Below are 14,751 nucleotides of genomic sequence, written 5' to 3' on the forward strand. Positions count from 1 at the left end.
CTTATCTCTTTCTGAGATGCTTTTGGTCAAACGGTCAGATATAAATCTTTAATTATTAATTTCCCCATATAATCAAATCCTAACTCAGTAATCTAATTGTAAAGTTACTAATTAATTTGTTTATCCAGAACAAGCTAGCACGCGAGCTGCATGTGATTATTGCGTACATAATGCATTTTCCATAACCGACAAAATATTAACTCAAATCTATTATTTTAATCCTTATTAATTATTACTACTATGCATCATTATTTCTTAACAATAATTCCCCACAATCAGTTTAATTTCGCAATCATCGACAAGAAATACGCGTCGGATATAATAATTTTAACAAATTGTGGTCTAGTGAGGAAATTTACAGCTATTTTTATGAAAAAAGCAGACTTAAGAAAAATATTTCGGTGGAAATAAAAAGTATATAAAAATTGTCAACCATATGGGAGCCATTCTTTCTTGCTGTCATACAGAACTATTATCATTATATCCGTTGGCTTGTTTTTTTTTCTTTGTCAAGTTATTCTTTTTGCTTTCTAAATCCCGTTGAATTGTAGACGCATCACACGATAGTTAATCAAAATATTAATTAATATTTATATATTAAGAGGTTTGGTGGTCAATTACCAAAAATTGCAATTTTTAATAGATTAATAAGGTCAAACTTATAAAAAAATCTCTAATTGTTCCCAAAATGTATAATAAAAATAATAATAATTTTTAAAAAATACTCTTCAATTTGAGCTGAAATATATAGTGATGGGCACCGACAAAAGAAGATTAGAAATCTGTAATGACGAATAAGGTATCTACAAATTCAGTAATTTCAGTTAATATTAAAATAAAAGTATAAAGTGAAGAATGTTACTCGAGTATATGATACTTAACTAATTGAAAATTGTCTAATAAATTTAAGTGATTTGATTTAGAATACATGCAGTATGCACAAACTAAGTTTACTATTTCTTCTAATTAACTAATATCCATCAACGTTTCTAATTAGTTCGTAAAATAGCCTCAAATGGCTCAATGTAAGATTACATTCGCACACTTCATGATACTAATAGTTTTAGGTGGAGTTGAAACATATAACAATATAGTTATCACGTTAGGTTATCAGTTATCACGTTATTTTATATGAAAACACTGTGCTATATATATTTTGTTCATTAATATGTAATTAAAGTTTTATCCTATGACAAACTGTATACTACATGCTGCATGCACGTTATCCAGTAATATAACACATTTTCGAGTGAGTAAAAAAAAAATTTAACCAAACTATATGCAGACAAATATTTTCACTTGTATACCATTTTTTCACGATAAAGAACTCAATATTAGAAAGCCCTTTGTGAAAAGAAAAACTAATTAACCCTTTGGTTTATTATGGGTTTTTAAAAGTTTTTTCCTCACATTAGGCAAATTTATAGGCGCGTTGTGCGGCTTTTTTTCTTGATAATACATAAGTATATTATACTAATAATTTTCAATAAATAATAATTAATTAAGAAACCTAGAATTGTAGCCGTTCTCTTCTGTCTCTGTCTCTCTGGGTCGTTTCTTTCCTTTATAGCTTCTAGTTTCTCCCACTTCTTACTTCTTTTTCCTGAATCTGATAATGTAAATTCACAAAAGAGAAATTTAAACAAAACTGTTTAAAAAAACCTAAACAACATTGTTCGTTCATTGCTGCTGCTCAAGAAAAGCAAAGAAAGAAAGAAATGGATTCGTTCAAGATCCTGCTTCTTCTGTTCTTCGTGAACTTGGGTTTCTGCTTCGCTGCAGATCCATATTCTTTCTATAACTTCGAAGTCTCCTACATTACTGCTTCTCCACTTGGTGTTCCTCAACAGGTTTAATTTCATTCTTCCTATTATTTTATAGATCTTTGATTCCTGCTACTGTTTCTTTGGATTTACAATTTCGGATTTGAGATTTTGAAGTTTCTTAATCAAAGTTTGGAACTTTTTGGGGTTTTGCTTTTAGATATATCCACATTTTGAAAAAGGGGTTTTTATTCTCGAAAACCCATAATTCTAGTGTAATTCCAGTGAGCTAAAGATCTAACTTTTAGTTTACTATTAACGGGTAAAGAAATTTAGCAGAGCACAAAGAGATTGGTTTTTTTTCATGTTTCACATTATGATAAAAGTTTGTATCTTTGTTTGTGGGTAATTCTTAAGAATTTCAGATTTCTCTAAAGCTTCAATCTTTTTGTTTTATTTTGGTTCAATGCATACTAAAATTCATTGACAAGAAACGCATTTCACTTTTACTTTTTCCAGAAAATTTCAACTCTTTTTCATGGTCATAGGGTTTTGTTCTTGATTTTTTTCCAAAGTTTTACTTAAATTTCACCTGAATGAATGACAAAAAGTTTCACTCTTTTAACTCCAGATCCAACTGTAGAAAAGGTAGATCTAAAGAACAATTAGGGTTCTAACTTCAAAACTAGCTAATTTTTCTAATTTAATTCTGTTATCAGGTCATTGCTATAAATGGAAAGTTTCCTGGTCCTACAATCAATGTCACAACCAACGAAAATCTGGTTGTTAATGTGAGAAACAAATTAGACGAGGAACTTCTTCTTCACTGGTAAGAGAGATTCACAGAAGTTTTGTCTTTTAAGAGACTTTATGAAATGTGCTTTGATTCATAAATATGTTTTTGATTTTCTCACAGGTCTGGAATCCAACAGAGACGTGTTTCTTGGCAAGATGGACTTGCAGGAACTAATTGTCCAATCCCACCAAGATGGAATTGGACTTATGAGTTTCAAGTCAAGGACCAAATTGGGAGTTTCTTCTACTTTCCATCTCTTCATTTCCAAAGAGCTTCAGGTGGTTTTGGCTCCTTCATTGTCAATCCAAGATCGGTTATTCCAGTCCCTTTCTCGACTCCAGAGGGCGATATTACGATTGCCATTGGTGATTGGTACACGAGGAACCACACGGTTAGTAGTTTTCGCCAATTTCTCACCTTCAGTTCAAGCAAAATGACAATTTTGACAAGTTTCTTTACAACATTTTGTGAAAAATTGTAGGCTTTGAGGAAGGCTTTAGATGATGGTAAAGATCTTGGAATGCCTGACGGTGTTCTCATTAACGGAAAAGGACCTTACCAATACAATAAGACTCTTGTTCCCGATGGAATCGATTTCGAAACAATCACAGTCCATCCTGGTTAGTATTAATTAGCTTTCTTGATCAAAGAGTTCCTTTTTTCGGTTTTTAATGGGTTTTATTCTCTTGTGACAACAACAGGAAAGACTTATAGACTTCGAGTGTCGAATGTGGGAATCTCTACGAGTTTGAACTTTAGGATTCAAGGCCACAACTTGGTTCTTGCGGAATCAGAAGGATCATACACAGTTCAACAAAACTACACAAGCTTGGACATTCATGTTGGACAATCTTACTCATTCTTGGTTACAATGGATCAAAACGCGAGCTCTGATTACTACATTGTCGCGAGTGCTCGGATTGTTAATGAAACCATATGGAGAAGAGTCACTGGAGTTGGAATCTTACACTATACCAACTCTAAAGGAAAAGCTAAAGGCCACTTACCACCTGGACCACAAGACGAATTCGACAAAACTTTCTCCATGAACCAAGCAAGATCCATCAGGTTGGTCATCAAAACAATCGAATCTTTCTCTTTTAGTTTCATCAAGTTTCGACCTTTCAATCAAATCTGCAAAAAAAAAAAAAAGCTTTATTTCCATGTAGTTTCATCAAGCTTGAATCAAATGTTGTTGTTGTGGTTACTGCAGATGGAATGTTTCAGCAAGTGGAGCGCGTCCTAACCCGCAAGGCTCGTTTAAATATGGTTCGATCAATGTAACCGATGTCTATGTTTTGAGGAATATGCCACCTGTGAAGATCAAAGGGAAAAGAAGGACGACGCTTAGTGGCGTATCGTTTGTGAATCCTTCTACGCCTATTAGACTAGCTGATAAGCATAAGGTTAAAGGAGTTTATAAGCTTGATTTCCCTAAGAGACCTTTAACTGGACCCCCAAGAGCTTCGACCTCGATTATCAATGGCACTTACCGCGGATTCATGGAAGTCATTCTTCAGAACAATGACACTAAGATGCAAAGCTATCACATGAGTGGCTACGCCTTCTTTGCCGTCGGGTTAGTTTTAGTTAGTTAGTTCTCCTTCATTTGTGACTGCAAGTTTCTGCCTTTCTCTTGTCTGTTTCTTGAATACTGTTTTGGTTGCAGAATGGATTACGGAGAGTGGACTGAGAACAGTAGAGGAACTTATAACAAATGGGACGGTATTGCCCGCTCAACTATTCAGGTAATAAACTCAATCCCTTATAGAACGTAAAAGCCATTTTGATTCAAAACACTATTACAGAAGCAATCGTATGAAAAAGAGATCGAGGTCTGAGTGATTCACTCTGAGATTTTGTGTTCTAAAAGGCATTGCTTGGTTTTTGCAGGTGTATCCAGGGGCATGGTCAGCGATCTTGATATCTTTGGACAATCCTGGAGCTTGGAATCTAAGAACAGAGAATCTTGATTCGTGGTATCTCGGACAAGAAACATATGTTAGAGTCGTTAATCCAGACGAAAACAACAAAACAGAGTTCGGAGCGCCTGCAAATGTTCTTTACTGTGGTGCTCTCAAGAAGCTACAAAAGTAAGAAACTTCAAGAGAAACACATTGTGTTCTTGATAAAGTTGTGTTTTTGATTTTCATTCTTTATTTTTGTTTTTGTTGTTTCAGGCCACAGAAGATTTCATCATCGTCGTCGAGGAGCGTTGGATTCACGAATATTTCAATGGTGGTAATGGCTCTGGTAATGATGCTTCTGCGTTGAAATGTGATTTGAGGGTTTGCTTTTTTTATATTTTTCTAGGGTTTTGTTGATACGAACCAGAGATGATGATTCTTCTTCTTTACGTTTCCACAGTTCTTCTATTTGTGGGGGTTGTTGGATTTCTCTGACTTGTTTTTTTTTTTTTTCTTTTCCTTTGGATTCGTTCTGTTGTTTTATTCTTTTTCCGGGATTTGATTATTTGAGAAGAAGAACAAAAGATATTCATTAAAATGTTTTAACTGTTCAAAGCTTTGGTTTCTATTGTTTATTTCTTATCAAAATTCACCATTAAACCCTCTTTGAACTCCAAATTTTGGCCACGTTAATCGGTTAAATGCCGACTAGTGACAATAATTAGTTTTTAAATCGATTTAGTCAAAAACTCAAACTCGAAGCATTTGAATATTTTTTGACCGTTTAAATGATCGATTTTCGAACACTACTGCTAATTATATAGATAAAAATAAAATCAAGTATACTGACTTGGAGGATTGTTATTAATATATATATATATATATATATAATTTTCAAAAAAATTAGGAGAAGAAAAATGGAAAAGAGCATTATGAGTCCCAAGATGATAATGATGATGAAGATTGAGTGAGGTGGAAAGAATATAGTTAGTTATCTTTTTGTTGGATTTCAGCTTTTGTCTCTCTGACAATTCCAGCTGGATCCTTTCTGTGTTTTGCTTTCCTTTTCTATCTTTGTCCCTGCTTTTTTATATTTTGCTCTTTCTTTGCTAATTTTGTAAATGGACAAAAGCTCAAAACAATTTTCTCTCTGATAAAATTTTGGTGATTTTTGTAAATGACAAAGAAAAACATGCAACCAATATAATCTGACAAACTGTGACACTCTAAGACAAGGCTAAATATTGTTATACTCTGAAAATGTATAGGACCATAGGTAATTGGTTATATATATATATATATATGACAAAAAAAATATTTCAGTGCATCTTACAGAAATTAAGTTAGTATATATCTATCTATTAATATATAAAAGAAAGAAAAACGGTACAAAAATGCTAATTTTACAAAAGGAGAAAAGGTATAAGAAAAAAAAACAAAAGATTACAAATTACAACTCAAATTCTAGCATCCTACATTGGCATCGTACATTGGCATCGTGCTGTTTATATTTCCTCAGGGATCTTTTTCTTTGTAATCTATTTCGGGTTTGTTCAGTTGTTTTTCCGTTAATCGGATAATAAAATTTCGGACAATGATCGGATTTCTTCCGGCTTGACCGGATTTTCCGTTTTCGGTTTTCCTTTTGCTATCTATGATCAGTTCTTCATATTTGTGAGAGATATAGCAAAAGGTTCATCGTTTTCGGATTTAGTCTTCCTTCTACAGATTTAGCTTCTCCCAAGGTCCAGATCTGTCGATGATAGTGGAAACTTCAACTCCAACAATTGGCATCGTCCTCTCTTGGCTGGGAGTTTATATCTCCCTACATTCCCTTAAATGAAGAGCCTTTCTAAAGGCAAAGGGTGTTAAGTCTCGAGTAAGCGATGATCGGAAGTAGCTTCTATGGAGGTGAGAAGAATTTCAACCAATCGAGATCTTATAGCATTCACTGTAGAAGGAGCCTTTACGATAGTACTGGCAGAGAAAACAAAGTTGATAAGCATCGTTGTGGCGAAGAAATGATGAAGAAGAACGATGAAGATTCGCCAGCGGTGTTGGTCGGATTAGAAGCGGCGATGAAGATAGGCTCAATCTAACAAGACACGTGTCTCCTTACTCTTAAGTTAATGGGATTACACGTATCCTATTTTCTTATACGTGTCTTCTTTGTATTTTTGGGCTTTTAGAATTTATTAACTTTGGGCTTCTGAGCTTATGTATCATCTTTGCCTTTCATGGCTTTAATACAAATCTGTGGACGACAAAAAAAAAAAAAAAATCCTAGCATCCTACATTCCTACTGTCACTTAGCATGAGAATAATGAGCCTTTAATGGGCCTAGTACTGTACTTGAAGAGCATCAAAACTTTATTATGGGCCACACTGACAATATGCATACGGCTTATTTGGTCCTTGACTCATAGTGGCACGCTGCTATGTTCCGGAGGACATTTTCAATTTACTTTACATAAATGATATAAACAAGACATCCTTTTTGGTTGAATGATCTCTTTGATGGTGAGAAGGTTTAATCCTCTGTTTTTGGAGCTGTTTTCTTTTGACCAAGAAAAGGAAGATTTTATAGTTCCATCTCTTGTGCATCTTTGGCTTAGGGTTATGATGCTTGTAATGGGGAATTGTTAATCGTTATATATCAACAGATGGCATAAAAAAAAAAAAAAGAAGAGAGTTATTCTAGATTTAAGAGAGTTATTTCTTAACGTCAAACAAAAATAGTTTTCTTTCAAAGGTATGAAAGAAAAGTAATATTCTAAGTCGAAAAAAAGAAAATGAATATTTTAAAATCAAATTCCTTTTATCCTACCTCAAAACCTAAAACTTGTGGAGGGATGAGTGTACCAATTCGCATTACACACAACTGATTTGAACAAGGCTTCTCTTTCTTACTTACCCAAACTACTTACACACAACTGATTTTGAACAAGGCTTCTCTTTCTTACTTACCCAAACTCTCTTCTCTTTTTCCTTTTATCCTACCTCAAAACCTAAAACTTGTGGAGGGATGAGTGTACCAATTCGCATTACACACAACTGATTTGAACAAGGCTTCTCTTTCTTTCTTTCAAACTGATTTGAACAAGGCTTCTCTTTCTTACTAATTTTTCGGACCCAAGATCACAAAAAAAAAAAGAAATTTCAAAAGGCAGACCGTGTACGTTCGATACATGTTACATCTGTTTCTTGTGAAAAGCGAAACTGTAATGCGTAGAGAATAAGAGAGTATAATGAATGGTCAAGGCATTACTATAAACCAAACACGTTTGCATAATTTCCTCTTCTTTTTTCCCCCTTACAAACTTTTCTAGATGTTCTTTTCTTTTCTCCATCCACTAGTTCAAAAGAAAAAGATACTCCAAATGCCACGATTACATTTTTATAGAAAAATTGAAAACGTGTTAATATAGTTGGAGGCACGAAAGGGAAAAAGAAGAAAGAAATTCGGAGCCTTTATGGAAGAGAAGGATAGAAACTAACATTTTTATGTACTTATGTGTACCTAATATTGAACCATACATTCGTCATATTTTTTTTTCCGATGTTATTAAGCTTAAATTTAATATTCCATAAATACATGAATCCAATTCACACACTTGACATCATAAAAGAATCCAATATGAAAGAGTGACAACTTCTTTAAAGAAAAATATGCTTAATTTACTTTATTTTCTTTAGCTTAAATAACAAATTATTTTATTTGGTTAATCTTTTTCTTTGCAATCTCTGTAATTCTGTCAAAAATCGAAAATTGATAATACATAATCTTTACATTTAAACAAATTATTTATCTAGATTCATCGTTTTTGTTTATGTTATTAAAAATGATTGGGATACGTTATAAATCTGTATAAGATTAAAGGAGATATATATATATATATATATTATATATTTAAGTCCTTTGGAAATTTCAACAAACAGTTTCAGTATTACTGTTGTTTGTTGATAGTGATATGTTTTATGTTTATTTTCAGTAGTGTATCATATATTTATGATTTATAAACTCGAGACCAAATCCGACTACTCTTGAGCAAATGAAGAAATAAATAGAGATATATAGATGGATGATATGTTAGTTTTATTCTCAAAGTACCCGCCAAATCTTTAAGCATAACTGCCCGTATCTCTAACCACCTTACTAATCTAATACACATGTGACATGGCCACTAAAATTTTAATCCCTAATAATGTAACATGCACCATCAAGATCTTTATATTTAAGGTTTAGTCCAATTCTACTTAGGAGAGGTGATTTACTTCTTAACTATTTTTAGATGGTAATTATCATTGACTGGCCTTTGCATTATGAGACAAAGATTCAGAATTTCTAGGGGTTATCAAAACTGACATACATAAGCTAAATCAAACACTAGTTACACTACTATACATAGTTGACATTTATTGCCAAAATGACGCAATAGCAAATTCGTGAATAGTTATTTGATAATTTCTCATATTTTTTTATCAAATAACATGATATCATTTAATATTATCATCGAATAGAATAAAAATGTTATTTGTCTAATACTTTTCCGAATATATGTTGCAAAAATGACGCCTTAATATCAACTTTAACTTATTTCTTATCCTATCATTTTTATAAATAAGTGTCAAAAGTAGGCTATCTAATCCATATACTAAAGAAATTAATATGTTTATTTTTGTAGCATAAGCTAAGGGTTTTATTACAAGAATAAGAATAAAATAATCAAGCCAAACCCAAGTAGTTAGTGAAGAACTGGACCGTATCATTGTAGAACAAAGACAAATAAGAACAGCTAAAGAAAGTCAGCCCCAGATTTGTTTGCGGGCAAGAAGACAATATAATAAATAAATATTTGGCATCTTCCAAGCTCTAGTAATTTTTTGTTGTTAATCCACCCATCACGGATCTTAATGTTTTGCTGCCACAATCCTATCGATTAGAATAAATAACCAGCAATTATTCAGTTAATTAGTTATTACATTTGATCTTTAATGAACTTTAAAAGAATGTGTAGTGTCGTGTCTCATCACATAATACTTTTAACTTTCTAATAGAAATTTGATTTTAAAATATTCATTTTCTTTTTTTCGACTTAGAATATTACTTTTCTTTCATACCTTTGAAAGAAAACTATTTTTGTTTGACGTTAAGAAATAACTCTCTTAAATCTAGAATAACTCTCTTTTTTTTTTTTTTTATGCCATCTGTTGATATATAAGAAAGAGAAGCCTTGTTCAAATCAGTTGTGTGTAATGCGAATTGGTACACTCATCCCTCCACAAGTTTTAGGTTTTGAGGTAGGATAAAAGGAAAAAAGAACATATGCAAGAAGAGAGCTTAAAACATTAGAAAACAAAAAACCATTTGTGAGATGTGAACTAACGATGGTTACTATTTTGAATTAAAAATTAATGTTCTAGCGGATTTTTGAGAAAAGTTGGTTCGTTCTATTTTTTGCAAATCTTTTTTCAGAAAAGAGTTGATATATACTGATATTGAGATTGGGGAAAAGTATCAGAAATAAATGACTACACGACTTAGATTTGAACATGCAATCAGAATATTATATATTCGAGTTTAACAAAAAAATATTTATCAGTTGAACATTTTTTTTTCCAACTCATGTCGATATTGCGACTGATAATGATCATATATAGAAGAAAACGCATCAAAGAAACATGAAGCTAACACGAGAATACTAATAATGACTGATTAGTTAACATATCAGTCAAAAAGTTATTAGTGATGTCAAATATTTTTTTCTTAACAAAAGAAAAGGGATGGCATCAGTTTTGGTTTTGACAAAGCATATAATTAGAGCCAATTGCATGTTTTGCATAATATATTTTAAGACTTCAAAATAAAGTACCTAAACACAATTACTACACTGTAGAAAAACAACAAAATAATTAATAACTATGCAACTTAATAATTCTCAAACAGAACGAAGCACTTGCAATGAATCGGGGCATGTTACAAAGATCGCACGCGCCGTGTCGACCGCCGACCAAATCCCACTCTATGTCCCTCCCACACAGTTGCATGCCTTATGTCTTCATCTACATCTTCTTTATTTTTCTATTTTTTAATTCAAGCTTTCATTTTTCGCTATTTAAAACTCCCTTTAGAATAATGTACTAAATTTAATGAATATTAACTTATGTAAGCTCCATATCTGGACTAAATCTCTATAACATTTCTTTATGGATGCGTTGTTCCAAGTTGTCTTATCAAAACCATTATAATTAGTCTGAGTTATATATGATAAAAAAAGCAAACAAATCTGACTAATAACTACTAAGTTCATATACATCGATACACATATGCTATGTATTAACAAAGAAACGACATAGTAATCTTTTAATGGAGAGTATTTTAATAAAAAATTAAATCGAATCATCCTAGATGCTTACAACAAGAAACATGTTATTACAAACTCACATAATCGTAAATATTTTTTAATCAAAATATAATCAGAAGGTTCAACTAACGGTTACATAATAATGATTATAACATGTCAAAATAACTAAGTTAAATGGTCAGCATCTTAATGAAATTGTCAAGTCAATTGATGTGGTAGATAATCGTCACTGAATCGCAGGTATGGACATTCATGTCATGTCTCTTCCACTTTGCTAATTATTTATTAGATAATCAATTTTCTTTAACGTGAAATTTTGATGAATTAGATTTAGATGAATTGTAGAAAATGATGATAAACGATATATCAGAATCGCATATCAAAAATATTTTAGCAAAAAAGTAAATAAAAAAAACATATCCAAAACATCCAGATGTAAAAAGATGGTGAAACATAACCTAAATAATTCTCGCTTAGTAAATTCCGTCATCCATTTTTATTTATTTTAAGATATCATCATCATTTTCCGTGGTTCAATCGGGAAAAAATGAAAAAGAAATGAGAGCTCTTTTGCGTATTTTTTCCCCTAAACCCTTTCCCTAAATTTTTAAATAGAATACAAGTATTCTAAAATTAAAACCTAACAAAAAGAAAGTATTCAAAAGAAAAATTATAAAATTTTGAATTCGGAAAACTATCCATCAATGACTCAAAGTGCACAAGTGCACGTCTAAAAGCGCACGCACACACATATTTACCAAGTAACGGTCATAGCTCAAAATTCTATATAAGAGCTTGCTTCCTTCCCAAACCTAAACAGTCTTCTTCAACAGTAAAGCCAACACAGAGAAGAGAGCAAAATCCAAACTTTTCCCATAATCTATTGCTTTAAATCAAACCCAATTCTTGAAACTCGATTTTACACAAACCCGTTTCTTTGTTTCACTGAAAAGTTTCATTTTTTTTTCCGATTATTTTTATTTGAATCCGATCGAAGAAACATGAAGAGAGTGAGAGGTTTCAAAATCGGACACAGATTTGTCAAGATCTTCAGATGGGTTCGACCCAGAAGAATTCAATCGAGGAGACGCCAATGCCCGACCCGAATTACAAACCCGATCGCCGGAATTCGCTCACTGGCACGGTGTCTAAGCCGTGGAGCCAAGAGACTGTGCGGTGGCAAGAAGAGTTCGGGTCAGGGTCAGACCCGTCTGGGTAAGGATCCGAAGATGCGGGTTGTACCTAGGGGGCATTTGGTGGTTCACGTCGGCGAATCCGATGGAGACACGCGGCGGGTGGTAGTGCCGGTGATTTACTTTAATCACCCATTGTTCGGAGAGTTATTGGAGCAAGCGGAGCGGGTTCATGGGTTCGATCAACCGGGTCGGATCACGATTCCGTGTCGGGTTTCTGATTTTGAGAAAGTTCAGATGAGGATCGCCGCATGGGATCATTGCCGCAAGAAGAGAACTTACAAGATTCTATAATTTGACTTTTTTTTTTCTAGTTTTTTTTAACTGAAGATAAAAAATAGTCAAAAATCAAAAGAGAAGAAAAAAGGACACAATAGAGGAATTTTGTAAATATTATTTAGTTTTTTTTTTCTTGAAATATACACGACAGATCCATAATTAAAATAATTATTTCGTAGATTTATAGAACATATATGAAATAAATTCTATTTTTATCCAAATTTAAATAAATTTTATAGTACTATATTTATGTGTGTGAATTTTTTTATCAGACTGCAACATATGAAGAGTTTGATTAGTCTTGGCTTCGATTCAATATGTTTTGAAAGGGATAGCAAAGTTCTGGTTGACATTTTACATGGCTACAAGGAAAATATTGCTATTTTAAACTTAAAAGATAAAAGATAATATCGATTTTTGGAGATTGAAATTCAGATACCATTCTATAGCACATATTCACAGAAACTCAAATGAGACAGTTCATTTGTTGGCTAAGAAAAGTCCAAATTGTATCATTTATTCTGATTGTGTCAATCCACCATTTTGGTTAACAAAAATTTTGTATTCTGACTATATGATTTCTAATTAATAAAGGTTATTTTGTCATAAAAAAATGAAGAGTTTGATTGGTAACTCTTTCTCACTTAGGTACAAATTTACCGTTTTAACAGTTACCAATGATAAAATAATAATCAACTAGAAATTAACCCTCATATTGTGCGGGGTAATGATTTTTAAATTGTCTTTAAATTTAATTTTGATTATTTTTGGTTAAATTAAAATTGATGGTAAAAAAACCTTTAACAAAAAATATAAATAAATAAAATTGATGATAATTAGATAACAATACATATATGAATATTACACAACCGATATATACTTGTATATATATCTATCGAATAGGAGTTTGAGCTAGTTTTGTTATGCGGTTTAATTATTAGTAGTTTTAAATATGAAAGTGATATGATGTTAATTGTTAATATATATATATATATATCAATATGGATTAGAATCTAAATATATATTTATAATAGAATTTAATTGTAAATATTTTATTAGAGATCAAACTATCATTTTTAGTTAATAAATTCTATAATTTATGTTAATAGTAATTATATATGGGATTGTCAAAGTGGACAAATCCATCTACTTAATCTATTTCGTAATTTACTAAAATATTTTTTCGACAAACCCGTAAAAGTTATAATTTAAATTTTGAAAACATATTTCAGTTTTTTTTATAAAATAATTGAATTGATTTTTGAAAATTATATTCATCAATTATGAAATACAAATGAAAAATATTTCAAAAGTATAAATAGTTTTTTTTATATATATAGACTGATTATTTTAAATAATAGAATATATTTTAATATTTGAATAAATAAATAAACTAAATACTGTAAACTTTTGATTTCAATCCATATATATTCAAAACAAATCTGTAAGTTCTATATTTAACTCTCTCTTATGGAGAAATATTTAATTGACTTTTCTATATTTATAAAATTTATTTATGTAATATCTTATAAGTAAAAGTTTATGTATGTAATATCTTATAAATAAATGTTCATTTATGTAAAATTTTTTGTAATATCTTACAAATAAAAGTTCATTTATGTAATTGTCTACTCAAATAATAATATAGAGATTAGCTGTTAAACTACAGTGGTATTTTCAACTTTTTTTTGTATTTCTATATCACTTGTTAGTTGCCATTCACTTTACATATTCCAAAATTCTTATCACTTTGTATCACCAATCTAGATCAAAATGTCCATAAACAAACATGTATTTTATTATTACTTTTTAATGTTTATATTTCATAAATGATAATAGAATACAACTAGGGAACTTAATAACTCTATGATAACAGATCTGTGTAATTTTTAAGTTTGCTCGTTTGCTGCAAACATAAAATAGAATACAACATTAATACCAAATGGTAAAAGTTTTTAACGAAAATAGAATGATAAACGGTAATAGATGAATGGTTGTAAAAGTAAAACATAGTAGTAAAAATAGCAATACAAAATTGAAAGTATGGTTTTTGTATGGTTAATTTTTACTGTTTTTTTTTTGTCATGTGCGGTAAAAAGTTACCATCGAATAATTTTATTATCATACACATGGTGTTTTTATTTATGAACTGTTTTCCTACCATGATCATATTACATGGGGTTCATCGTGATTTTATAAAGCAAAAAAAAAAAAGTCCATTATGTATGTGAAAATAAAAATTAACTGTTTCGGATACATTATTTTTTATTGATTATATATAAAATGTATGTACGTTGACAACGAGCTTCGGTAGCTCAGTTGGCTAGAGCGTGTGGCTGTTAACCACAAGGTCAGAGGTTCGACCCCTCTCCGAAGCGTTTTTTCTCCTCTTTTGGGCCTTTTTAAATATTTTTTTTTCCCCACGGCTACGAACATTCTCGACGCAGA

The 14,751-nt window shown here is 31.3% G+C and overlaps 2 protein-coding genes and 1 non-coding gene across 3 annotated transcripts; all 3 read left to right on the forward strand.

The window, feature by feature from the left end:
* Positions 1 to 1,547: 1,547 nt before the first annotated feature.
* Positions 1,548 to 5,063, forward strand: LOC18014305 (monocopper oxidase-like protein SKU5). The gene is made up of 9 exons (XM_006396702.2): positions 1,548 to 1,850; positions 2,483 to 2,592; positions 2,680 to 2,950; positions 3,041 to 3,179; positions 3,261 to 3,627; positions 3,773 to 4,138; positions 4,229 to 4,307; positions 4,453 to 4,652; positions 4,740 to 5,063. The coding sequence occupies exons 1-9, from the start codon at positions 1,719 to 1,721 to the stop codon at positions 4,831 to 4,833; spliced, it is 1,758 nt and encodes a 585-aa protein (XP_006396765.1). The 5' UTR covers positions 1,548 to 1,718; the 3' UTR covers positions 4,834 to 5,063.
* Positions 5,064 to 11,668: 6,605 nt separating this feature from the next.
* On the forward strand, positions 11,669 to 12,428 carry LOC18014306 (auxin-responsive protein SAUR36). Its single transcript, XM_006396703.2, has one exon. The coding sequence runs from the start codon at positions 11,833 to 11,835 to the stop codon at positions 12,316 to 12,318; it is 486 nt and encodes a 161-aa protein (XP_006396766.1). The 5' UTR covers positions 11,669 to 11,832; the 3' UTR covers positions 12,319 to 12,428.
* A 2,179-nt stretch (positions 12,429 to 14,607) lies between these two features.
* On the forward strand, positions 14,608 to 14,681 carry TRNAN-GUU. The gene has a single exon. It is a non-coding gene; the product is annotated as a tRNA-Asn (tRNA).
* Positions 14,682 to 14,751: the final 70 nt, after the last annotated feature.

Source organism: Eutrema salsugineum, unplaced genomic scaffold (genome assembly GCF_000478725.1).
Source record: "Eutrema salsugineum unplaced genomic scaffold, Eutsalg1_0 scaffold_3, whole genome shotgun sequence".
Taxonomy (NCBI): domain Eukaryota; kingdom Viridiplantae; phylum Streptophyta; class Magnoliopsida; order Brassicales; family Brassicaceae; genus Eutrema; species Eutrema salsugineum.